Source organism: Sander vitreus, chromosome 3 (assembly GCF_031162955.1).
Source record: "Sander vitreus isolate 19-12246 chromosome 3, sanVit1, whole genome shotgun sequence".
NCBI lineage: Eukaryota > Metazoa > Chordata > Actinopteri > Perciformes > Percidae > Sander > Sander vitreus.
This window is the reverse complement of record NC_135857.1, coordinates 22,493,079-22,519,524: the sequence shown is the minus strand read 5'-3', so window position 1 is coordinate 22,519,524 and position 26,446 is coordinate 22,493,079. Positions and strand designations below refer to the sequence as shown.

General features: G+C 41.4%; 1 protein-coding gene across 2 annotated transcripts in view; it reads left to right on the top strand.

Annotated features, from left to right (window-relative positions):
• Positions 1-26,446, top strand: part of vaspb (vasodilator stimulated phosphoprotein b) — a 33,605-nt gene that overhangs the window by 5,668 nt on the left and 1,491 nt on the right. Inside the window, exons 2-13 of one of the 2 annotated variants that reach the window (XM_078246551.1) lie at positions 13,775-13,946; positions 18,539-18,719; positions 19,515-19,581; positions 20,982-21,094; positions 22,355-22,653; positions 22,931-23,070; positions 23,266-23,317; positions 23,494-23,521; positions 23,638-23,677; positions 23,905-23,961; positions 25,865-25,937; positions 26,329-26,386. In XM_078246551.1, the coding sequence (XP_078102677.1) occupies positions 13,775-13,946; positions 18,539-18,719; positions 19,515-19,581; positions 20,982-21,094; positions 22,355-22,653; positions 22,931-23,070; positions 23,266-23,317; positions 23,494-23,521; positions 23,638-23,677; positions 23,905-23,961; positions 25,865-25,937; positions 26,329-26,386 (1,280 nt within the window). The remainder of the gene's footprint in view (positions 1-13,774; positions 13,947-18,538; positions 18,720-19,514; positions 19,582-20,981; positions 21,095-22,354; positions 22,654-22,930; positions 23,071-23,265; positions 23,318-23,493; positions 23,522-23,637; positions 23,678-23,904; positions 23,962-25,864; positions 25,938-26,328; positions 26,387-26,446) is intronic. The other variant, XM_078246552.1, reaches the window with a different exon arrangement.

Genomic DNA, 26,446 nt, shown 5'->3' with positions numbered 1-26,446 from the left:
CTTTGAAGACTGACCATTGTCCAGATAAACATTAGCAGGGCCTGAAGCATAGGGAACTGCCTGTATTAGTCTAATCTCAAAACTGAGTTGGGTGTTTTCACCTTCCATTCATTTCCATACAGTCTTTTTTTTGGGGGGGGGCGTTTCCGCCTTTATTCGATAGGACAGCTAGGTGAGAAAGGGGGGAGAGAGAGAGAGTGGGAAGACATGCAGGAAATCGTCACAGGTCGGATTCGAACGCTGGACCTCTGCGTCGAGGCTTAGCTAAAGCTAATATAGTTAGCCTTAAGGCTCTGACACACCAACCCGACGACCGACCGTCGGCAGAAAAGGCAGTTGGACTGATCAGTGTCCCTGAGTTGGTCAAAAAAGTGCCTCGGAACACACCGAAGCGACGCCGACTTGAGCGTACGTTCTCTAAATAATTCTCTATAATGGCAGCTCGTTGGGAATACAATCTCATATTTTACGAAAATAGTTCACCGAAACGTGTTTCTGAAAACATTTAAAGCGAGAAATAGGCCATGCAGTCGCTGAATCTGTCTTCATTTTAGATCGACAAAGGTCAGTTTAAAAGATTTTTCTCAGATTTTGAGAGGTGTTCGTCACGCTTATCCCGCTCGTCCTTTCCGGTAATTGGTCATTGAGTGTGACTGCCCACTGGCTGATTCAACAAGACAAATCGGCCCAAATGAACGATGACGGCTCCTCCGACTGACACACGAAACAGACTCTGTTCACCGACCTCACCAGACTGTCTGACATCCGATAATCGGGTTGGTGTGTCAGCGCCTTAAAGAAACAAGGGGTCTGTCCCAACTAACGTTACGGGTTGGAGCCGCGACGCTGGAAACGTAACACTAATCTACAACAGAAGTCTGTGTCTTAACGTAATTTACACTGATTTTAAGTGTTATTGGATACACAGCGTTTGTTGCTAGTGCGTGACATGCAGGTGTGCATGCACAGTGAACCACCAATCACAATCATTGTTGGTCAATTTATCAAACAACCAAAGCAGGCCCCGCTAGTCTTTCACAACCTGAAATTTAGAGGAAGCAACATGCATGCATTAGTAATATCATTCACTGTAGCCTGGATTGATAGGTCAGTCATCCAGTGTATTTCTACCTGATTTCCTTCTCCAAAATCACTTTAGAAGAGTAGTCACAGTGCTTACTTGTTTTGGTGTTTGTAAAGCATTAAAGACTTTAATGCTTTACAAACCTTTTCTTCGAAACCTCTTCAAACCATTCTTTGTTGAACTTTAATTTAAAGTTCAACAAAGAATGGTTCACATTAGAAAAGTTCCTTTTTTAATTTTCTATGTTGATGCACTCCCCTACAAAATCACAGCAGTAGGCGAGAATGATTTATTATTTCCAATTAGAGCTATTTGTCATCTTGTAAAAATATCTTTTTTTCACATCGCAATATATATCGCTGTGCCATTTTTTTACAATATTGTGCAGGCCTACTCCACATCAAATGCTACATTACGCCACTTCCAGCAAACTTCCCAGACAACAATGAGGGCAAAACAGCATCACCGATCTGTTTATTTTTTTTTCAAACATGTATTTATTGGGTTTTTGTTTTCTTTACAAGATAGACGAGCACAGCAATGAAAAACAGAACAGACAGCATGCACAAACAGCGCACCAAACGGAGCAATCGCACATAGCGCATCCATCCCCCACCCCCCCTCCCGACAACAAAGGGATCACAACAGTTACGTTAAATTAATACAAAATCGAGATGAAAGTAGTATATAAGTATGTAAATGTATGACAAATTCTGCATCCATATACACTAGAGATGTTCCGATACCGATACCAGTATCGGTATTGCCTCCGATACTGCCTAAAACGCTGGTATTGGGAAGTACTGGAGTTTATGCACTGATCCGATACCACGTAATAAAGCCCTAAAGAAAAAATACGTTAAAGTAGTTTGTTCTTTTTCCGTTATAACTGACTGGCAAACTGCAGAATAAAAGAAAGTTCTGGGGCATTCATGTTTCACAAAGCGTTTAACCTGAGCCAGACCGACAACAAAGATAGAAATAATATCACATCCATACAGGGATAGTAGTATACAGTTGTTAAAACATAATAAAATATATGACACACTGGTATCAGATCGGTACTCGGTATCGGCCGATACGCAAGTTCAAGTATCGGAATCGGTATCGGGAAGCTAAAAATGGTATCGGACCATCTCTAATATACACGTATGATGCACTAGAATACTAAAATTATATATGTGTACATGAGCACGGTTTTACACAATAATGAATAAACATAAAATATGAATAAATAAATTTTATTAAAAAAAAGGGCCACAGTAACAATCAAGTCAGTTCATCACTCCCTCATCACTTTATGTACTTTCATTTTCGAGGAAATTATAAAAAAAACTCTCAAAATACTCCAAAACCTATCGATCCTGTTTTTTATATCTTATCTTTTCCAGTGCCAGATAGGAAGTCACTCCGTTTAACCATTCAGAAATACCACAGACGGATGGTTTTTTTCCATGACCTAGCAATGCACCTTTTAGCCTTCAAAAGGCACATACCAATTAAAGATTTTTCATCATTAGTTATCACAAAATTAAATATTTAGGATACATAACTTAGGATCAGTAGGCATCACCTTGCCAATAATACGACCAATAATGTTCAGTACCATTCTTCAGAAGCGTACAACCTGCACCGATCTTTTTTTAACTGAATATTCTCTGGTCCAGCTCCGCTTCAAACACAGAATTCATCAGAACATTAGCATGTTCACTACCAAGCCTGTTTGTAACCTTGAGCAGTTTAGATAACACACTTGACTGTCCTGCCGTTACAGATCTGAACTAACCACAGAAAGTTGCCTCATTCATGGACTCACGGCGGCGTTCCGCTGCAGAATGAATACAGGGAAAACACAATGGATATTTGGCATTCAGAAAAGATTTCTGACTGAGGTTTCTATTGGTCTGGCGGTCCACCAGGACTGTACATATATAGGGGGAACATGACTTATCTTCTAGCCATCACAAACGTTAAATAGAGCAGGACAAACAGCTCTACAGTGGCCGAATGAAGTGAAAGACCAAAACCCTGTGGTCTTTTTGCATTAGCCAAACTGAGAGTGACATCATCCCAGCTAAAGGAGAGCCTGGGTCTAACAACGTAGTGAAACCAAAGCTTGTTGTGGGCAGAAGTGCTGTAGTGACATATTGTATGGTCAGCGCTGCTAATGGGCACAAAGATACATTGGGTTCATCAGGGGTCCACTGCTTAATGGAGCGTAATGGATGCCAGTTGGTATAAAAATTGCTTTATGCTATCAGCCATCTTAAGCATTCCTGTCTTTCAGGTCCTCAGATCTTAACTTCACTTATCTGGTATGATGTTGATTGCTGATACACAAAGGCTCCATTAGATAAAACAGTATTGAAGGAAACCCAGCAGATTATTTGCTGGGCAGCAGTTTCCTTATATTATCATTAGGCACCACTTACACTCTGGGTTGTTTATAACTAAACAGAAAAGGCCAGGCTTGAAAGGAGAACCTGTTTTGACTTCTTCAGTTAAAGACACTTGACACTTTTTTTTTTTTGCATGATTAGCGATGCACATAATTATGTTTATAGAAACAGTTGTTGCTCCTCCCACTCTGATCATTCTGTCTAAGCGGCAGTCTGGTCTATTTGAATGGTATCATTGGGGGGTCTTGATGTTGAGGTCAATTGAGTGATCAAAAGAGGAGGAGATATGTAGTGGCTCTTATTGTGGAATTCCTGTTGACCTTTTTTTTTATTGAATCAAATCGTGACCGAACATGAATGATCAAGTCCTTTGTTTGCATTTCTTTAAATCAATCACAATCGTCTTGGGGGGTGGGGTCGCTAAGCTCCGGACTCTGCTCTGCAAAATGGTCTCGGGAAGGAACTTGTTTTGGTGGAACATTTGCACCCCGCAAAAGACAACGCCACATACAATATTAAATGAAGTTAACCGTTAACACACACAATACAGTAACGCGAGCTATTTAAATTAGCTGGATACTTGGTTAAACGGAATTTGCCGTGTGTACTTCGTCCAATCCTCTCCATTCGGTCCCAAAACGTCCCAGTTACATAGTAACTTCAGTATTCCAATCCGTATTTTCTTCAAAACCTTCCATTTTTAGCGTGTAACTTGCAAACTCGAAGTTTGTTGTTGTTTCCCGAAGCGAACGGAGTTTGAGAACGTCAGCACACAGAGAGCAGAAGGTGAGGGACATCCGGCGCGTGAGCCATGTGCGGATGTCGGGCAATTATCCTGGAAATGTACTTCTGTTGCTCCAGACTAGTTACCAGGTAACGGGCCTTATTTGTTGTTGGCAGCAAAGCTTTCACATGTGAGAAAAAAGAAGAACTTGCAAAGGTCTGCAAGAGCGCTCAAAGTCTTTATTACAGTTTGTTTGCCATCATGAACTTGGTGTTCTGCTGATGGAATTGGGCTTCGTTTGTGTAATGCATTGTACAACTATTATCTAAGTAGCCACTATCTGCAAAGTAGACTAATGTAAGATCAAAGTCTACTCACTCACGCCACTCAATGAGTGAGAAGCAGAAATTATGATCCAGTGTTGTCTTCTTATGTTTTGTCATCTTTGGGCTCAGAGTTGAGGGAAGACATTCTCTAGTGTAAAGGAATTTGTGTACAAGCCAGGCAGAAAAGTAGACCTGCCTCATCCTTGGATGCGTCGAGGAGGATGTGCTCCAACCTGTAAAAGGAATTGAGCTCAGTGAGGAGGACAGAGGTGAGATGGTTCCAAATATGGGCACTGAGTGTGTCAGTCCCCCCCCCACCCCCCCCACACACACACACACACACACACACACACACACACACACTCAACTTCCGCACACTGCCTCACAAGCAGGAAGGAATTCATCTCCACTCTTGAAGTGGTCACACAACAAAATTTAAGTTCTTGGCCAAACGTCTGTTCAACTTTTCCAAAATGCTGGGTAAACGATGCCAGGCAAAGGATGAGTCAGTGCTCGAAGAATGCGGGGGGGGGGTTTCTTAGTAGAGGAGTTTTAGCTGAAGATGTGTGACTCCATTCAGACAAAGATATTGAGAAGGAATGCTTAAGAATAGCTGAAATAGCGATACCTGTTTCTGTGTTGCTGACTCGTGGAGGCAGAAAGCAGTAGCCTGCAGCAAATGCGTGTGTGTGTGTGTGTGTGTGTGTGTGTGTGTGTGTGTGTGTGTCTATTTATGTGTTTTAGCAGCATGCTCAGACCTATGTGAGAAGAAACCGGCTGAGAACCGCAAAGAAGTTAGCAGAGGAATAAGGCAAATGAGGTCTAATAGAGATCTCCTTTTCTAGCATAACCTTAGTCTAAAAGCTTTACATTTTTTATTCAGCCCTTACTGTTGTGGGTAGGACAATATAGTCCAAAAAACAACTCACTTTCCAAAAGTCTAAAATGTATTTCATTCAACCTCCGAAAGTCCTGTTTGCCCTCTGAATTTGTTCTTTAATTTCCTTGTTATAGGTTATATATTTTAAACTGTCAGATATTTCAGCAAAGAGGAAGAAAACCTTTTGTTTCTTTTTTATATGAAAACAGCAGAATCCTCAGAATAATTTGCATGCGTTTTAGATTCCCGTTTGTGTTTTATATTTGAAAAAAGAAGCTGCATCAATGCGGAGTTTTATTTTTTGTGTTATTAGGTGTTGGGTCACATATTAACACTATAGGACAGCTGGAACTGCACTTTGCAGTTTGAAAGCTTATCTTGCACCTACTTTTACAGTCTGTGATAGTCGCTTAAAGTGCCCATATTATGAAAAAAACACTTTTTTTCTGGGATTTGGGGTGTTCTTTTGTGTCTCTGGTGCTTCCACATGCATACAAACTTTGAAAAAAATCCATCCATGCTGAGTGAGATACGGTTTCTGAATGTGTCCTGCCTTCAGTCTCCGGGTGAGCTGTTCAAAATCGGCAAAAATTGTGACGTCACAAGCCGAAACGAGCTGGCTAACCGCAACCGTTAGCTCGTAGCGTTAGTGTTAGCATGCTAACGCTAGCATGCTACCTCGTTCTCAATAGCAAAGCACTGCTACAACACATACAAGTTCACCATAATCTACAAAAGAACTACTTCCATGTGCGCCCTCATTTAGAAGTCTCCCAGCTAATCCTGCCTTGTAACTGACAGAAGTTGGAGAAACAGCCTTTCTTTTACGGTCTATGGAGCTAGCTAGCTGACATGATCTACATCTGAGTTACTGCACATGTGCGAGTGCAATCAACGATAGTACAGAAGAAGAAAAGAGGTCTCACTCTGTAGCTAAAACAGAGACCAGCTGAAAAGAGGATCTGCAGCAGTGAGAGAGAGCTGTGCAGTACAACAAAAATATGGTGTTTTTTGAACATTAAACCATGTAAACCTATTCTGGTACAACCTTAAAATGCAAGTATGAACCTGAAAATGAGCATAATATGGGTGCTTTAACATTGACATGAGAAACAAACCGGTTTCATGAAATGTATGTTGTTCAGAAAGGTTGATTTTTGGAGTCATGTGGGCCCAGCTGAACATCCCTGACAGCCATTTACGTGGCCCGAGGGTGGTTTGAGGACAGTGTACTGTCAGATGACCAGGCCAGCGTTAACAAGCTATTGTTTGGACTTTCCATGTCCGAGTCAGCATCAGAGGTCAAGTACTTTACCACCATCACGACCTCAGTCCGGTGTGTCCGGTGTGCTACAAAAGACTTATTTCAAAGGACAATTCAGTCTCTCTTGCATTATGGTAATAGCTAACAAGCAAATGTTCTGATGCCACACTTGGTTAACCGTGCAGCTTGGGTTTCATAATATTGTATGCAGTGTATGCATTCCTTTGCTGGCACATGCTGTGTTTTCCCATGTTGCCTCTTTGCAACAAACACTTTCTTTTCTCACTTCTGTTTGCAGTCCAACGTGACTTTCCCACATGTGTCTGGTGTCACCTATCCAGGTGCTGTGGTAGAAAGGGCAAGTTTCACCCTATAAATCAACAATAACAACAATCTTATGAGCCCCAGGTTTAATTTTTTCTCAAATAAAGAGATACACATCTGCAGATAGGATGGAATGATTTTTTTTTTTGTTGATTTGCAGTAAATTGTTTTCTGTTTACCATAAGATTATAAAAAAAAAAAAAAAAACAGGAATTCACCAGTTTTTTCCAGTGATCATTTGATTGCTGGAAAAAACATATAAAGCATTTTTCATGTACACATTATATAGAGGCCTTTTTACAATATCAATATTTATCATGCGTGACTATCATCTGTGGAATGCTGTCTCTATTTTTATCAGGCCGTGAAGAGGAGGAGGAAGTGGTTTAATACCAACAGACATTATTAAGTGACTGTTTCTCAGTCCCTGTCTGGTTTTAATGTGACATTTAACTGTAGGGGAAGAAAGAAAATATGTAATGAATCATTGTTTGTTCATCTAAGGTGCAGCATGGCCACCTAGGTAGGTGTGTGTGTGTGTGTTACTCCTGCAGGTTTCAGTCTTCCCTGCTGTATTTATTTTTATTTATTTTTTTTTACCACAGAGAGACACTTTTTTCTGGAGGCAAGACTAACTTGAAAAGCCTGAACATCACTAAAAAATGATAGTTGGCTGTTGTGAGGGCAAAAAAAAGAAAAGGTTTTTCATATAGCGGTATTCTGAACCACTGGAGGAGAAAGAAGCCTGATGAATTAGCAGGGACAGTGAGCCAGGAATGGACGCAGAGACAAATGGTAGTACTTGGTGTTTAGACAACACTGTGTAACTTCAGTGTGTTTTGTCTCAGCCTTAATGGGTAACTACCTTTTTTTTTTTTTTTCCAACCTGGACCCTATTTTCCTATGTTTTTGTGTCTAAGTTACTGATGGAAACAACAATCTTTGAAATTGGTCCAGTATTAAGCAAGATCGCTGCAGTCAGCAGTAAGTTAATAGGGCAATTGTCCAGCTTGTATTTACCGTCACAAACGTGCACATTTTGCCACTGACAGGCTCAGATTAATATTCTAAGTGTCTGACAACATTATGGAAAGGATCCCCTCAGAGATAGACCTTTAAAACCTCTTTGAGACATTTTTTGTTTAACCAGAAACAGCTCTGATGTCGCTAGCGCTAAACCCACCAGACTCCATTTAAAACAGCAAAACTTTTAGCGTGTATAGAGCCAACATATTGTCACATGTAAATTGGTAAACTATGTGTTTATTTCAACCAAAACTAGAGTTGTGATGGTTGGAAAAGTGGAAAGACGACCCAAAACGGCAGTTTTATTTTGTTTCTTTGTCTTTGTTTCGACTTTGAATGAAGTGTATTTTACGATGCTAAAATGTTTATTTACATGAAGTCTGGTGGGTTTAGCGAACGCGATTTCGCCGATGTTTTTATGTATAAAAAAAGGATCTTACTCTTACACAGAAAGGTCGACCTCCTTAGAAATCCTTTCCATAATGTTGTCAGACACTTAGAATATTAATCTGAGCCTGTCAGTGGCAAAATGAGCACTTTCGTGAAGGTAAAGACAAGCTGGACAATTGCCCCATAACTTACATTGTAGCTTGTTTCGTTTCTTGCTTAATACTGGACAAATTTCAAAGATTGTTGTTCTCATCAGTCACTTAGACATAAAAACGGTAGTTAGCCTTTAAGGCTGATGTTATGTGTGCTATTTGGCTAAGTAAAACTGTCTTATGATACACAGGATGAATGTACTCCTATCCATTTCATTATATGTTAGGGGCCTTCTTATCCCTGCACCAAATATAAATATGAACTGCAGCATTATGTAATCTATATCTCTGCAAGAATGCCACCGAAGAGACATCTCTTGACAGATCTTGGTTAAATCATTTGAGTCTGAGAGAATGGTGAGGGAATTAGAGAGTGGCAGAGGAGCGTGGTGGGAGGGTCAGGTAAATGGAGGAGGGAAGAGACAGAGCCACTGGGCCTGACTGTACTTGCCAGCACATTTTGGGGAAAAGCTCTGAGAGCACAGCCTTATACAGACATTTCCAAGAGAGCATGTGCCCCGGCCGTGCACTGCGGTTTCCTGTTAACCCCTTGCAGACCGAGAAACCACAGAGGGATGAGGAACTCAATGTGGCTGTAATAACGACAAGTGAAGACAGACTGGGTTCAGTTTTTTTTTTTCAAAGTATACCTGCAATTTGAAATATCACTCTGGTGATCTTTACTGTGCTTGAGTCCTCCGTTGAGAAGTCCTTAGTGTGAGGTATTTGGTGGCTCAAATCCCTACCAGAACATCAGCTAGTGACCTATTTGTGCTTAAGAGAAAACCTATTAAGCTAAGTGACCATTTGACTTGGCTCCACAGTCAGCGTCTGTGTCCTCACTAGTAAACTGGTGGTCCTATTCCGAGGAATGACAGAAATAGATAGTTTATGACTGCGCCTGTCGTGGTTCATTCCAGTACTAAAAGTCAGTCCAGTCAAATCCAGCTGTGGGTCTTCTGCAGCCTGTTACACCCAGTGTACCGGGTCAACACATGGACACACGTGTTGGCAGAATGACAGGTGCGAGAGTGTGCGCAGGTCCTCGTCTTTAGCTTTTAGCGTCTCAGCGTCCATAGTTCTATCAATAATGCAGCTGCTTCGTCTCACTCCTGAGCCCTCGCTTTCTCTGCTATTAAATATGCATCCATTTCCCAGTCCGAAATCTCTGCCCCCTCCAAGTTCCCTTAAGCCCTCTCTGCGGGACAGACATCAACAGTATGCTTGGTGCAGATGAGATCAGAGAACGCGGCAGTATTTATCCATCCAACCCGAGGTAGCTTTAACCTGCTCACAGTGACCGATGGGCATTGAGTGTGCATTTAAGGCCACTGTCAATGTTAAGCCCATTTCCACAGTGCTTTCTGGCCCTTGTAAAAATCCTGTCTATCAAAATATTTGTGACTTAGTTTTCTGGGTATGTGTAGCTTTTGTTCCCTTCATTTAAGTTCAAATATTAAAATAATATATCCAAGATATTGCAAACAACCCGTAGGGATGTGTACATCCACTTTGACCTCAAACTCAAACTGAGAATTAAAAATCATAATTCTCGAAAGTAATTGATTTCAAAATACAATTGAGTGTTGTTTTTTTTCAATTATTGAACACCCTCAGCATAAGAGCCCAAACCATATTGACATTTGAGTTACAAACATACTATAATGATATATCGGCATAAACGCTTAACATACAAAACATTTAGTTTTTCACAAAGTTTTTTTTAAAATAATTTTGACCAAGATATGTGCTTGGACATTGTACATTGCTATTTGGCGGACAAAGTATGTGATTGGCACATAGTTATCTCAAACCTATCTCTGACATTTCTGACATACAATTTCTTGTTATTTATCAGTTTAGATAGAGCTGCTATAAGCTAAAATCGGCCATTATACTGTATAGGCCTGACCTACTTAGCATAGACTTAAATAACCTCTCTAAAATGCTTGGCTTTCATTCCACATTGCAACTCTATCTGTATTTATTACACTTTTTTTTTTATATTAGAAGTCCTTTCTCGCTCAGCACTTCTCAACTGTCCAAACATTGTCCGAGAATAGATCCCGCTTCATTACAAGTTACAACTGATAGTTTAATAAAGTATTTGTCTGTTTGACCATTTGAAATACAAACAAACATAACTTGTTTGTTGCCAAAATATAGGAAACATAAGTGAAGTGCAGGACATCTGCAAAAATCTCTCTAGCTACAGATTGCCAGAAAGCATACAGTAGAGGAAGTTACTATGAAACATTCGACCAACATTCACTGTGGCACAATTATTATAATACGTGTGCCAAGTAACACAATTGCAGGAAGGCGCTTTGAAGTTTATAGAATACACTTTTCTATGATTGACAACAACCCCCCTGATGTGTTGTGAAATGTTAACTACTTTTAGGAAAATATAGGACCTATGTATATGTGTGTGCATATTGATTGTTCAGGCTGAGGCAGTCCTTATTAGGCAGTGTTGGCAGCAGGAAGTGGGTTGTGGCTTTGGTGCTGTGTCACAGGAAGTAACAGATTGTATCACGGGCGGGACAGATGGAGGGAGAGGTGGAAGACATGGATTCTGGGACTATGGGGAGAGCATAGGGGCACAAATAAGGAGAGGAGGGGGAGGAATGGAAAAAAAGCAATTGTCAGTCAGCCACCTTTGTTCCTCTGTGGCTGTGTTCCTCTCTACCTTCTGAACTTGTTCCAATTTCTTTATACGTCAAAATACCTGTGTATGAGGTTTTGAATGGGTTATATTTGTTGTGGTATTATTTTCTACAATGAACGATTTGATTATCTTTATGCAGACACTCTGTAGCCTCTAACATGGCTATCTAAACTTGCATTCCTGAATGCGTTGTAACTTGTGTATATATACTGAACTATAAATAAATGTTTGGTCACTGATCTCATAGCACATGCTTTCTTGAGAAGTGTGTGGAGGTTGATGTAGAGCAGGTGGAAGACCCTAGAGCCTTGTCTCTTTGGAGGAGCTCGGCACAACTTCCCGTCTTTGTCAGCCTCTATTGTTGTCTTGCCTCCCATCTTGTTTGGCATCAAACTAATCTCTCTTTCTCCTTTCAAATCAACACTTTGTTGCATATACAAGAGGTAGGATAAGGGTACAGGAGGTCCTAATCTAACAATCCAGAGTGTGGTGGTGTTCTCTGTGATAAGGTCGGACAACTTTCCAGACATTGTATGAATTTCAGGAACTCCTAGCCTGGTTGACACCAGACCGTTCTCAGTTATAACTGAGAGTGGGTCTGGGGAACGTTCATTCACAGCCCATTTCCAAAGGGGCATCACCAACGGACGCCGCTCAAATGCCTCTGGGTGCAATTGGATAGTCTTTCAACCAATCAGACCAACGATCCGGGTGGCATCAACGGGTTGCTGCGCTTTGGTGGCCATCATGTTGAATGTAAACAAAAAGCTGCTTGCCGTCGCAGCGCTATCGTCATCGTGTAAAGCCCGCCTCAACGGTTGTGATTGGTGCCTCGATTTGGAAAAATTGGAAATGGGCTTGAATGGGCTCTTTGCCAGACTGACTTGCAGAGCAAATCTCAAATTTGATGGAAGTTCGTCAGGGTTTTCCCAGGCTAAGGAACTCCACCATCAGCAACACTTACCATGTAAACAAATTCCACTGTGATCCATCAGGTGTATCTTTGTATCCTACCACACTTTCAGAAGCACTGTATTGTGACAGTGTGAGACCTTGAGTTGAAGCCTGGCTAGCCTGGAAGAACTGGCTCTCATCTCTAAAATCGTGTTTTTAGTGTGTTTGTACATCCTGTCTCTAGTTTCTCCTTACCTCTTCTTCTCCTTGTGTTTTCTTTCTTCCTTTCCAGCTGCATCCCACACTACATACCATAATTTAATCGCATTTCAAAGTGGTCAAATAATATAAATATAAAGAACTTCAGTTTGTATCAATGACTTTCCAGGTCTATCTGTTTTACAATTAAAAAGCTACTTGCAACAGAATCCTTGAATGTTAGAAAGGTGAGCTCACAGAACAAGTAACAGAGGAAGTATTTGGGGATAATTTAATTTTAGATTCTCATTTCACTTTTAATAGTCATGCTAAAAAGATTTGCAAAACGTTTAAGGCTAACCTGTTTTAAGATGGTGAGAAATTGCTTGACATCTGACTGTGCCTTGCTGTTTCTAAATTCACTGACATTATCAAATATGTCCTTTGGTCTGGCTGCCTGGTCCCAGGTCAACTAGTCTGTAATTAAATCCACAGAGTGTCTTAACAAAATGTTGGACATAAAACAAATTAGGTACAATTATTGCATCACATTTTAAGTAAATACAACCTTTTTCCAAACTTTATTGATTTTAACTATGTAAAGCTTGTGTTCAAATGTTTAAATAGACTTGCTCCTCAGCCTTATTACAAATACATCACAAGATTACAGAGCTTTAGCAGATCCACCAGAGCAGCTTCAAGTGGCAAGTCCCACTCTGCAAAAAAAAATTTTTTTCTATGAAAGGAACAAAGACCTAGAACTTGCTACCCGACCACTTGAAATTTTCTGCAAACTTCACCACTTTTAAGAGAGCGACCAAATTGTGGTTCATTTTTTACCTCACTGTTCTAATCTCTTAGTTTCATTAAAGCCCTTCTAGGGACGGGTGTTGCAAACCTGCATCTGCTATTAACACTATGATACTTACATCGGAGTGTTTTCAGTTTTGTCTATGTGTATATATGAGTTTTTGTCAGCATCTTTTAGAGATGGCCTTGAAGATGTATTAATCTCTATAGAGCTTCAGGCCTGTCACAAGAAAGAATAAACCAAATTTTTGTATTAGAGACCACAAAGATCCTTGATTTTGTCAGCTCAGTGTGCAATCATTACAACAAACCCCTGTTGATTCATCTTTGTGGCTATATTTTTTGCAGTTGCCAGTACTTCCTGCTCTGATGTGCACGCTTTGCTTAAAAGCATCTTTCTCTTCTTCATGGCTACATGTAGGAGATATCACCTCTCAGAGCCTTAATACATATGAGATTTGTCTCATACTGTTTTTGGCTTAAATGTAAAGCTTGCTTGCTGGTACCTTTTTGAAAGAATAACTCATCAAATCTCACATTTACCAACTGTACCCAAGTGTGATCACAAGTCCCAAGTGTGATATCAAAACTGAACTCAAATGAATGTTCTTTCCTTGCTCTTTGTCTTCCAGTGAGTCAAGTATTTGCCAGGCTCGGGCCACTGTGATGATCTATGACGATGGCAATAAGAAGTGGCTGCCAGCCGGCGCTGGACCTCAGTCCTTCAGCAGAGTCCAGATCTATCACAACCCTTCCACCAATGCCTTTAGGATAGTGGGACGCAAGATGCAGACGGACCAGCAGGTATATCTGCTAGCTTTTTTTGTGTGTGTGTGTGTGTAATGTGGCTCATGGGCGCCTGTAGTCTCCTGTAAGTACCTAAGGGTGTATGAGTAAGCAAGTGTGAGACAGTCTCTTTGTATATGTGCCCATTCATTCACATTATCACAATTTTTCTGATGCCATACACACTAGATGCCATACGCACTAGATGCCTAGAGCTAAGTGACTATATAGAAAACATTTACTCTATATATTATGATAATTTAATCAGCAATACCTAAGAAGGCATCATTGTCAATTACTCCGTGGTTTTATTCCTTATTTTAAGTGCCTTCATTTTGTCAATTGTTTACTAAGTATATATCACAGCCTGAACTGTGTACCAGCAAGACATTTAGTGCAAGTACGGCCAGCTCCATTATTGCACATAAACTGATGACCTTTTAAACTGTATCACCAGAGTTTACAGCTTCACTGTTTCAGCTTAAAAATAACACTACCGGGCGCCCGGATAGCTCAGTTGGCGCCCATATATAGAGGTTTACTCCTCGATGCAGCGGGCCCGGGTTTGACTCCAACCTTCGGCCCTTTGCTGCATGTCATTCCCCCTCTCTCTCTCCTTTCATTTCTTAAGCTGTCCTGTCAATAAAAGCCTAAAAATGCCCCAAAAATAATCTTTAAAAAAACACTACCTTGCCGTCCTCTCCACCCAACTGAACACACTTTATTAGCTTAGAATTACGGCAACAATCGCTAAACACACTGCAAACCCACGGTCCTCTCTTCCCAATTTACAGCCCCCCTCTCTTGGCTTAAAATAACTCACCGTTGTCGGCTACAGCCGCTGAACAGGCTACACGTTGTAAACAGCCGTGGCCCGCTTGGCTGGTCCTCCAGTAAAGTTACTATGAGCTAGCTAGCAGTTAGCAGGGTTAGCATGGCGGTGTTAGCCAGGACCAGTCGGGATCACTTTACTGGCTGTGTCTGTATTGTTTTTGCAAGTAACCAACTCGGGTACTCTAGCTATATAATTCAGTGTGAGTACACGAATGTTGAAATTACATAAAATGACCTTCCCTTGCAGCCGTGATAAATTAGCCTGAAGCTAATGCTTAGCTACCTGTTCAGGAGGAAATTAGCCAACTCGGCGTCCTTTTGGGCTCTAAACTGTCTCCTATCTTTCAAATGCATCTCGATATTTACCCAGGGTTTGTTACGTCCCTGGTCACGCAACTGTTAGAAACATGCCGTTTTTTTTAGGTCGGGTAGAATTTCATTTGTGTGCTGCTTTCATGGCTGTAATATTATACTATACTAATGTTACAGCTGTAGCGTGCTGGGTTTACGTTTTTACGGGTATATCTGGCAACCCGGCCTGGCTGTCAAACTGGGAAGTTAATAACACACAAAGAAATGACATCATGGAACGGAAATTTCAAAAGAAGAAAATACTGGCATTATCATTGCTGTCAGAAAAGATAGTGTTTCAACTTAGCATGTTTCCTTAATATCTGACGCATTGGGGTCATTTTTATGATTTATTAGAGTAAATATATTACATATTGGACCTTTTTAAAGGGGTGGTTCAGAATTTTGGACATAGGACCTCATTTCCAAGTTAGCCAGTGTTTTATTTATCAGTGGAGACTGTTTTAAACACTTTTCAGCGCCAGACTATCGATGTAAATGTCTGTGTTGATAGAATCATGTTAGAAATAAAACTTCCCTTGCATCGCATTTCAATAGTTATACTTTGTTCCCTGTAGTTGGTAGCATAGGCTACAGCAGCGGCGGAGTGATATTACCTAGGCTTCCGAGGAAGCCGCTTTCCATGACAATCACGCAAGTTTATTTACCTGCCGCTGCAATTTGCATGTAAACTGTCCAAGCTTACATGACTTTTCTGTCAGCAATTACCTAAAGTTAGCGGTTAGCCCAGCCAGGTATCTACCAAGAGTGTAGCTATACCGTTAGCTAACGTTGTCACTCTCCACAATGCATTGAACTGTAATGTTATCTCCACTAACGTTATCAGTCTCAATCTATCAGTAGCAGCTAGGCTAACGTTATGAAAGGGGCTAGCTTTATTAGCTAAAGTAGCCTACCAAAAGTTATTACCTGTTCATCAGTAGCTGTTGGTGCATCTGGAAAGACGGATGGAACCATATTCGTTGTCAGTAACTTGTGGTCCTTTAGATTGCGGGGGTTTTCAAAGTCGTCTGGTCTAAAATGATCACTACACATTCGCCACTTGAGTAGAGTCTCCGCCTTGGTGTTCAAGCCAGCAGCAAGAAGCCACAGTTGGTTCCTTTCTGTATCTCCCAATGGAAATTTGTGGAAACTTTGTGGTGCCCATCTGTTTGGTTTATTTTTACAATTTCTAAATTCACACTGAATCACCATGTTGTTGCCTAGTCCTTAGTTTCCAATCCAATCCTTCAATACCAATGTACTAGGCTACTACTAGGTGTCCCAACTGTAGTGCGCTTCTCTGTTTACTTTTCGGCGCAGTACTACTAACCGGAGCAAAGTAAAATTCTGCCGCTGCTGAGAAACTAGTCCCTCAAAATGTAATGCGATCATTGAGCTGTAAGGGTAGTTTCATTTCTAACATAATTCTATCAACACAGACATTCGATAGTCTGGCGTTATAATTTTTTTGCCTCGGGTGTACTGTGGAGTGGGTAAGTGTTTTTAATGGCAGGCTAGCAGATACTGTTGACTTGCGTTAGGCTAGCACCAGCGAACTGGAAGGACTGGATGAACAGTGTTGAACGGTCTCCACTGATAAATAACACACTGGCTAACTTGGAAATGAGGTCCTATGTCCAAAATTCTGAACCATCCCTTTAATGTAAGGACAGTGAGAAATCCTGAGGCGCCCTGGATTTATTGCTGAAATCTCTTAACTTGACAGGACACTTTTGTTCATTTTGTCGTGTCAGTAGCCGTAGTTACGTCTGTGTTTTTGTGCTTTGGGAATGAGAGAACATAGAACAATCCTGCAATTGCTTGAGAGGAAGCTGGAAAACGATAGCATGCTTACAGATGAGCTTCATGTTTTGATTGTGTACAACTCGCTTTACTAAGCTTGTGTTTTAATTATAATATGGTACTGGTCTGAGTACAACTAATGGCATTTATTAGGGATGGTTAGCATGTAATGAATAAGCTATCAAGACATATATCCTATATTGTCAGGAGCTTGAAAATATCAAGATCATATTAGTTATATTGCCCAGCCACACAACACAGCACATGTTGGGTTTTGTCCTTTATTTTTTATAATTATTGCTTAACCTGGCAGGGAATACACATTAATACACTCGGACCGAAAGCAGATTTTTTGTGGAACAAGTATTGTTAATTTTGGGTTGGCATAGTGAGAAGAGAGACTGCCCTTCAAACCTGACAATCAACATGCATTTTGAAAAAGAAGAACAAAAAGGTTTTTCTGTCGTTATCACCAGTTTCTGACTCACCAGATAAAGGTTGGCAGATTTCAAGTTAATAAGCTGGGTAAACTGCGTTTGGGTGGGTCTATTCTTGACTACGCCCCTGCTATGCTCTTCCTGCTTCCTCCGTGTCTCTCTCCTTCTTTAAACATTTAGGACTCCAAAGTGTTCCCCAGAGACGGGTCTTAAAGTAGATGGTGTTTCCTGAGATAGTTAGCTCGTTCAACCATTTCCTGTGACAATTTAGGAAGAAGCCTGACACCCAATAAGGACTCTATATTTGTGTCTGATGGGGACATGCAACTTGGTTTAGGATGGTGCTGGATGAGAGCACATAAGAGCTAATGAGAGAGAATATGGAGTGGCTGTATTTCCTCTCTACATTCATGTTTCCTTCTGTTCTTTCTCTGACTGTCTTTATGCAGAGTAACTTTTAGTTGTTTTTACGCTTGTCCTTTCAATTTCTTTTTGTGTCCCAGTCTGATTGTATAATTAAGTGGCATTGAAAGTTGAACCGTTGTATTAAGGTTTTTCTACAGGCATTCAGGCCTTTTGAACATTCTACTTTCTTTCACTTAAAAAAAGATATAAAAGCTCGCCCTTTCATCCTCATTTTTAATGTGTTCCTGGTCATATCCTCAGTCTGTCCCTCCTGTCTTTCTTACCTTTTGACAGGATGGTGGAGAGTGTAGGAATGCCACTGGTCTGCAGTAGCAGCTGAACTTGCTACCCTCTGTTTTCAGTGCATGTTGCTCGCTATGATATTCACCCTGACAGGGTCTCCTCTCCTCCTCTCTGCTCTGTGGATTCCAAAGGCTGTTAAACAAATAGTGAAATGGTGCGTCAGCACTTTCAGGCAACTCTCAAACCCAGAACAATTTTCCCCCCCTCCTGGCATATAGGCTTCACGCCACCTGCTGGGTGGAATATAAACCAGCATAATACCACAAAACTAAAGCGTATACTATCATTTTAAGCATAAGAAGGTTTTTTTTTAAACAGTTCAACAGTTTAGTTTACAGCTCCCATAAACTAACCTTTTATTTTTTGACACCATTTGTTTGAATATGGACAGAAAGCCACAAAAGTAATAATTTAGCTCACCATTTGCTACCAAAAGGATCCTTGTATTGATCATCTGTCCTCTTCCCTCCACAGGTGGTTATAAACTGTCCAATTGTTAGAGGTCTCAAGTATAACCAGGCCACACCCAATTTCCACCAGTGGCGGGATGCCCGGCAGGTGTGGGGGCTCAACTTTGGCAGCAAGGAGGATGCTACTCTATTTGCCAATGGCATGGCTCACGCTCTGGAGGTGATCACCTCCATGGCAGACGCAGGTAAATGAGTTGTCACTAGATTCCCAGTTCCATCAACATCCGTAGCTACTTGATATTCAACCATATCCTCTCCTAAGAACTTTTGGGATAAATTGATATTCTCAGATTTTCAAATATTAGGCAAGAAGAACAACATTTTCATGTTGTTGGGATTACTGACAAACAGATGTGAGTCCCTGTTTGTGTTTTGTGTTGTTATTTTGTCAAAACATCTTATGCCTAAACCTGTTGATATTCTGCCATAATCCACGGCTCAGCTATTGAAAACATATTCCAATGTTTTTAGCAGAATTTATACTCGTTTTCTTTGTGCAAAAATGTGATTATAACTGGTATGGTTTTCCCCCCATAGTTTCTGTTTTATTCTAAGTCTTTGTTTCTGTTTACCCCAGCTGACTATTAAGATTCAATTTGAACCTTTGCATATCGGGTGCTGTTGAACCAACAAAATAGAAGAAATGCTGCTTTGTAAGACCTCTGGTACAGTGTAGCAAACCTAGTGCAATTAAAGACCATAAAATGCCTTAAAGGTACACCACCCTTTTTGGTCCCTCTGTCACATCATGGCTGTCTACACGGTCCTCAGACTTTGCACACTCAACTGCATGGGTAGAAAAGGTGTGTACACAAATAAAAGCACATAAAAACAAACAGTTGGATACAATTCAAAGAGTGTCATAAAATACAAATAAGTTGTTCAAGAGCGTTCAAAACCATTCACAACAATGTCTTATCCGATGTTCTATAATCTTTTTCATTTATATTAAGAATGTTTTCTGTGTTGTATTTTGGCAGGCTATGCAACCCTCCCCCGCCCAGTGTCAAATGGACCTACTCCGGAAGAGCTTGAACAACAACGAAGGTACCTTGAGGCTACTATAAATGGAACCCACATTTATTTCACTGTGCTAATTATTGGGAATAATAATTGGGAATCCTGTTGGATGTCCTCTGGTTGTGATTCAGCAAAAAATAAAATATAAGGACATTTATCCAGCTGATAACCCTGACACCATTGCCAGGTTTCTTCAGGGTCTGCAGGCTGGATTCAGCAAAAGAGCTCTGCAGCAATGTCAGTATTTCTTTAAAAAGTAGATTTGCTTTGGAAGCAAATTGTATTACTATGTAGACAAGTTGGCTGTTCTGTGGGGCCATGTGAAGTTTATGTTTCTAACGAAAGCAAAATATCCTCTGGGTTTAGTTGCATAACAATCAGTAGCAAGTCAAGCTGCCTTGGCTTTGCGGTAGTCTTATTGGCATGGGTTTGCACACACGCATATGTAAAGGATTTGATGGCATTAGCCTGACAGTGCTAAACCCTCCGTTAGCCCCTGTAGGTTAAAGGTTAAAAAGACAGCAAAGTGGACACCTCTCTCTATCCATCTATCTGTTTCTCCCGCTAGACTTGTGGTGACACCATGCACGCCTAGGTATTAACCTTCTAATCTCATTTAGACTTAAAAGAAATATGTCGCACAGTAGGGGAGGCTTTGTTATTGGCTAGACGGACTGTCTGTCAAGTTTCTAGCTGTCCCAGTGGCTGATGGCATACTGTAGCTTAAGGATCCTTTAAAACCTTTTGAAATCCAGCATGGATGCAGGTGCTGATGGATACAAGTTGCATTAATGCTTTTAGGTCTGATGAACATATATTCACAGTATTAAACTGAAATCAAATGGTCGTGAAAAATAACAATAATCTGAAAAACGTATATATATGGACGTCATCTCCCTTCCCCCTTTCCTGGACACTTTGCCAAAGTGGATCAGCTGTGCTGTACAGCGACTCTCACTTTGTGTGCATGATTGTGTGCTTGTGTGTGGACCTGTGCATTTTTGAGTGGGTGTACATGTACATTGTATGTGTGCTGTTCTGTATACAGCTGTTGTGAGTGGCAGATGTAGTGAGGGAAAGGGGGCAGTAGTTAACTGTGGCAGCTTGAATTAGGCCACTGTGTCCAGCTGTGGACTACTCAGTGGTAGGCTAATGAGAAGCTATGAAATCCACTTCTCATTCTTTTACCAAAGATGGTATATTGAATACAAATCCTGACTATAGCTCTCCATACCAAATACTATAATTAGACATAGTTGTTCGAAAACCATGTGTGTTGCATAAATAATCAAATAATCTGCAGGACATTTACACATTAACTGGGAATGGCTGAAAGCTGGCACTGCCCATCATGCCTCATTTGCTCTCCTAATCTCTGCTTTATCTCATGCTTCATGTATCTGACAGATGTGTTTGTTTGTACATAGGTTGGAGCAGCAGAAGCTGGAACAGCAGGAACGGGAGCGACAGGAGAGAGAGAGACAAGAGCTGGAGCGGCAAGAAAGAGAGAGACAGGAGAGAGAAAGACAAACTGCTGCAGGTCAGGAAACACCTGGGCTGGTCAACATAACTGCACTTAACTACAATACTGTCCAGTCTTGGTTCCTCATATTTTACGTAGTCTTTTTCTTTGTCTTTTTATCTTAAAGGAGAAAAATGTAATACTGACAGCTAGAGTTTAAAATGGCTACTGCAGTCCAAATTCAAACTACTGGAGAGAGTCGTCTCCCCTCGGCCCCTCTTCCCCAGACTCGAAGCGTACGCGGGTTGCCAGGTTGAGAACATTGAACCCAGCGTCACACAATGCCAATGTTAGCTAGATGCTGGCTTTGTTGACGATCCTAGATTGATTGTTGCCAAACCTTAGTCATCCCGAAAACAAAAGCCCACGGCTCTTAAAATACACACTTTGCAGTTGGGGTTCACTGACTGCCGGCCTTACTACTTTCCAAACCTCATTAAAAATTAAATAAACATATACCCTTCCTTCCATAAAGATTATAAGTTTGTCTTAGTTTATGAATTTGGTGTTGCATTGGTATCTACTAAATCATTTACTAAAAGCATCTTGTCTTTGAACTGTACATTACATATTATGGTTGCATGCCAGTTTGTAACAAAGTGGGTATCATCTTATTGTCCAACACGGCTGTGTGTCTCGTTTTTTTTTGGCGAGTAACTATCTCAAGTACTCTATAATAATTTAATGCGAGTATCGAAATGTTAAAATGTCTGAAAATGCCCATCTCTACTAGTAGCCGTGATAAATTAGTAAAGCTCAATGCTTACCTGTTCAGTAGGAAATTAGCCATCTCAGCATTTTTTTAGGTCTGGAAGAATCTACCTCTGTTGATCCAGTTTGTTTGGTTGCTGCTTCCATGGCTGCAGCACGCTGTGTTTGGGTTTCATATCTGGCAACCCAGCCAGGGTGTTAAAATGGGAAGTGGACAACACCACAGACCAAAACAAAAACGGACGTGTTGGATCGTAATGGAAATTTCAAAGGAGAACATACTGGCTTTAGCATTGTTGTCCGAGAAGAAAGTTATCCAGTTATCACAATTTTGACACAGGCCGTCTTTTGGGCTCCAAAGCTCTCAGTCGGCCAGCTTACATTATGATTTAGTATCACTGTTTTGGTAGAGCCAACGATATCGCAACGTTTCTCACAAGATTGTCACAAGAACTGTCTGGGACCTTTACTTACATGACAGGGCACATGTATCACAGTGTCATTGGCAAATTGTTATTGCTAAATAGTTTTGGGAATGATTACTGATGGTCCCTCTCTGTTTTTTAGTTTCTATTCCTCCAGCTCCAGCGTTGGCCCCTGGAGGCCCCCCTCCTCCACCGGGCCCTCCTCCACCCCCTGGCCCTCCTCCGGGTGTTGGTATCCCTCACCCGCCGGCACCACCTTCCTCAGGACCCCCGCCGGCCCCGCCCCTGCCCCCTCCAGGAGGAGGAGGAGGAGGAGGAGGTGGCAGTGGTGGTGGAGGAGGAGGAGGAAGTAGCAATGGTGGTGGAGGAGGAGGAGGAGGTGGTGGGGGAGGTGGCTTGGCTGCTGCCATAGCAGGAGCTAAACTCCGCAGAGTATCCAAGGTTAGTCCATAACAAAACAGTTTTATTGACTAGTGGACATTTGACAGTGGACGTTTTGTAGCAGTTATTGAAGGCAAGGTAACCTTGACTATAGTTGAATCCATTATGTGCCTCTCTGATAATGCAAATGGAATTCTGCTGCTGTATTGATCCAATCTTAGAGTTGTTCCTACTTGCATAGCTTTGATACCTGCATCCATCAGTGGTTTTTGAGTCATCATGCCTACACAATGTCTGCTGAACTCTTCTGTATCTTTTTGCTGTTTGCTGCCCTCAGCAGGAGGACGGAGCCCCTGCACCTCCAATAGGCAGAGCTGACTCCACCCGCAACAGCGGAGGAGGAGGAGCAGCAGCAGCAGGAGGAGGAGGCGGGGGAGGTGGTTTGATGGGTGAAATGAGTGCCATCTTGGCGCGAAGGTGTGTGATATCACAAGTTTGAAGTCAGATAAAATATTCAATGGTTTTATATTAAGTCATTTTTATTTTCATGTATGCCATTTCTCCTTTGACATATCATATTTAAAGTGCCATATATAGTGTGTAACTCTTTGAAAATCCCTAGTCTATTAAGGTGTGCATGGTACAACTTAAAGTGATTCCTTTTTGCATCAGGAGAAAAGCTGCAAACACAGGAGAGAAGCCACCTGTGAAACCACCAGATAATGTAAGAGTTTGCTTTTTGTCACAACATTTTTTTTTTTTATGCTGCAAAGAATATAAAACAAATGTGTTTTTATTTGTTTTATTTGGCTCAACACTGTAGGTGAGGGATAGTTCTAAAATAGAAGCAGGTTGATGATGACTCACACTTAACACAAGGTTTTGGTCTTTTCTATACAGGATGATTCAGAGCCTCAAGGTCAAAGCGGTGAGAACTGAACCCTTTTATCTGTTGCATGCCAACTACATTCGGAGATTAATTTGACAGACTATACCAAGTGAATGTCATCAACTCGTGTTTTAAATATATATTTTCCTTCTCAGACACCCTGAGAAGACCTTGGGAGAAATCGTCTATGACCAGGTAATCCAGGATTCAGTTATGTCCATGCTGCCATAGTCAGCTGCCCCCCCCTCCCCCAGGTGTTTGGTGTCTCATGTTTGAAACTCACCCGAAGAGTAGTTCTCCATCAGTCTGTGTGGTGGTGTGAACATGTGTGCGTCTTGGTTTGCCTGTGGACAAGAGTGATTTTGTGTGTGAATGTCTTCCATTTCCATTCTAAGAGGAGGGTGTGTGTGTCTCACTAACAGGAATAACTCCATCACCAAGAGCATGGACTCCACCCCCTCATTGTCCCAAGGTCCCAGGTATACATGCTGCCCTGTTCACTCACAACCTTAGTTCCCCTTGCTTTTCTTTTCTCTTCAGGTTAGCGCAGCACCAGTGCAAACTACGTATTGGGGTAGTATATTGATAGCACCATCTAATGGATCAGAGAATGGCATGCACCCAAGGGACGTGTGTACAAGCCAAGTGTGTTACCTCTGAAAACTGAATAATGAGATGGAAGTGTGACAGTGTGATTAAAGCTTATTTTTTACATGTCACTTCTGACCGTTGGGGTCGATGCTGTCCTCTTTAGGTTAACTTAAAGGATAAATCCGGCGCAAGCAGTTAATAACACGTGTCTGAGTTTGACCGTTGTCTGGGATTTGTTTTCATGCTAATTGAATGCGACCAGTTTCATCGCAAACCGCTGATTACCTTATAACGCTAGTCGTCGGGGCAAGGCTAAATATTTTAATAAACCGATATAATTCATGCATTTCCATGTAATTACATTTCACAAACGTAATTACTATCGAGCCATTGGGAAACCACGGACCATGGGAGATTTCAAGTGACAGTTCAGCTCACGCTGCACGGTGTTCGACTGGTCGGATTGTTTTCCCAAGATGGCGCCCGCCTGTATACGTGAACAGTACTGTCTTTCTAAACTATCTTTTTAATAAACTGTCTGTAAACTTACAAAGTTCTCAGTGCTTTGGTTTACATGTAGGGACCCTCATTATGCTACCGTGGAAGTGTGGTGCTATTTTGAGCCTTGTTAGTGGTATAGAAATAGCGATTTCTTTTTACTTTAGCCTTGCCCCGACGACTAGCGTAATTAGTGGTTTGCGATGAAACTGGTCACAACGGTCGTACTCGGACACGTGTTATTAACCCCTAGGTTCATTTTGCGCCGGATTTGTACTTCATCTGCTTTATATTGGTGGCATTCATTTCTGAATTATTGGCCTTCTCAAGGTTGATATCAGTTCAGAAAGGTTATGATCTTTTGGCGTGTTTCTATTACATGGTACCTGCTCGACTCACCTCGACTCTACTCGTCTTTTTGGGTTTTCCATTACGAAAAAAGTACCTGGTACCTGCCAACGGGTACTTTTTTTAGTAACGCCTCCGTCGAGGTTCCAAGCGAGCTGAGGCGATACCAAAAGGTGACGTGAAAACCTGCAGACTACTGATTGGTCAGAGAGAATCGTCACTAATCACTGCGTCATCATTGCTAGCGACGGACGGGGGTGTAGTGAACAAACCCGCCATTTTTAAATAGTTTGGCCAGCTGTACTTTGTTGTTGTTACTACCTCCAGCTTCTTTTTTTTTAAATTTTTTTTTTTAAGATTATTATTTGGGCTTTTCCGTCTTTATTTTGACAGAACAGCTAGGTGAGAAAGGGGAGAGAGAGGGGGAAGACATGCAGGAACTCGTCACAGGTTGGATTTGAACCCTGGACCTCTGCGTCGAGGCATAAACGTCCAAGTATATGCGCACCTTTAGCAACAAAATTTGTCTTCTGGCTATGGCAACAGCCACATGCCGAGAATCAAAAACAACACACCTTCGACGTTCTGTGTGTGTCGCGTTAGGTCACGGCAGTTTGCTATGACGACCAGCCATGCTCGCCTCACGCATGAGGCGGTCCTAAATCTACAATGGAAAATGGAGGACGGGGCACCACGGTTGAGCAGAGCTGGTACTAACAGTGGGTAAGCGCCATTAGATAGGTTAACCCTCATTGCGTCTTTGGGTGTGTGGACGTTTCTGTAACTTTCTATTCACTATTGCTTCATCCCTCTGGTACTACTACTGGTTATGTGCTCGATTGACAGTTGGCCTGTCGACGCAGTGCCATGGACCCTTTTTTTTATTGTGCTGAAGCACACATAAATATTTCTGTCTGTATTTGTCCGTTACTTGTCTTCTCACAGGCCAAAGCTTGCAGGCAACAACAGCAATGATGCAGGTGGAATGGACGACTCAGATTTAGAGAAAATGAAACAGGTGAATTTCTCGTCAGCCCAGCACTTCTTAACCAAAAGAGCTGAACCTGAATGCGTGAGATTACATGCACTTACAGTCCGCTTTCTCCAGTAAGCTGATTTTGTAAACCTCCTAACTGCGCAGTCACTCTGCTCTAACACGGACACTCGTTAAAAAATGCAGTGTCTTCTATCACAATACAGTTAAAATAAGAACGACATGCTTCTAAAATAAGGTTGGGGGGTAGGGGAGAAATCAGATTACAGACCTACTGTATGTATACATGGATTTACAGTAACCAGGTTACTAAAGTGCGTGTAAATGCGTTACTTGCATAACATGGTTTCTTTGAGTAACCTGGTTACTAGTGGTACGGGTGTTTAACTACTGTCTGGCAATTGTTATTCTGCAGGAGATCCTGGAAGAGGTGCGGAAAGAACTACAAAAAGTCAAGGAGGAAATTATTGGAGGTTAGATTACTTTGTCATTTTGCTTGAATATGCATTATTTCAGGTACTTCATGCTTGTTT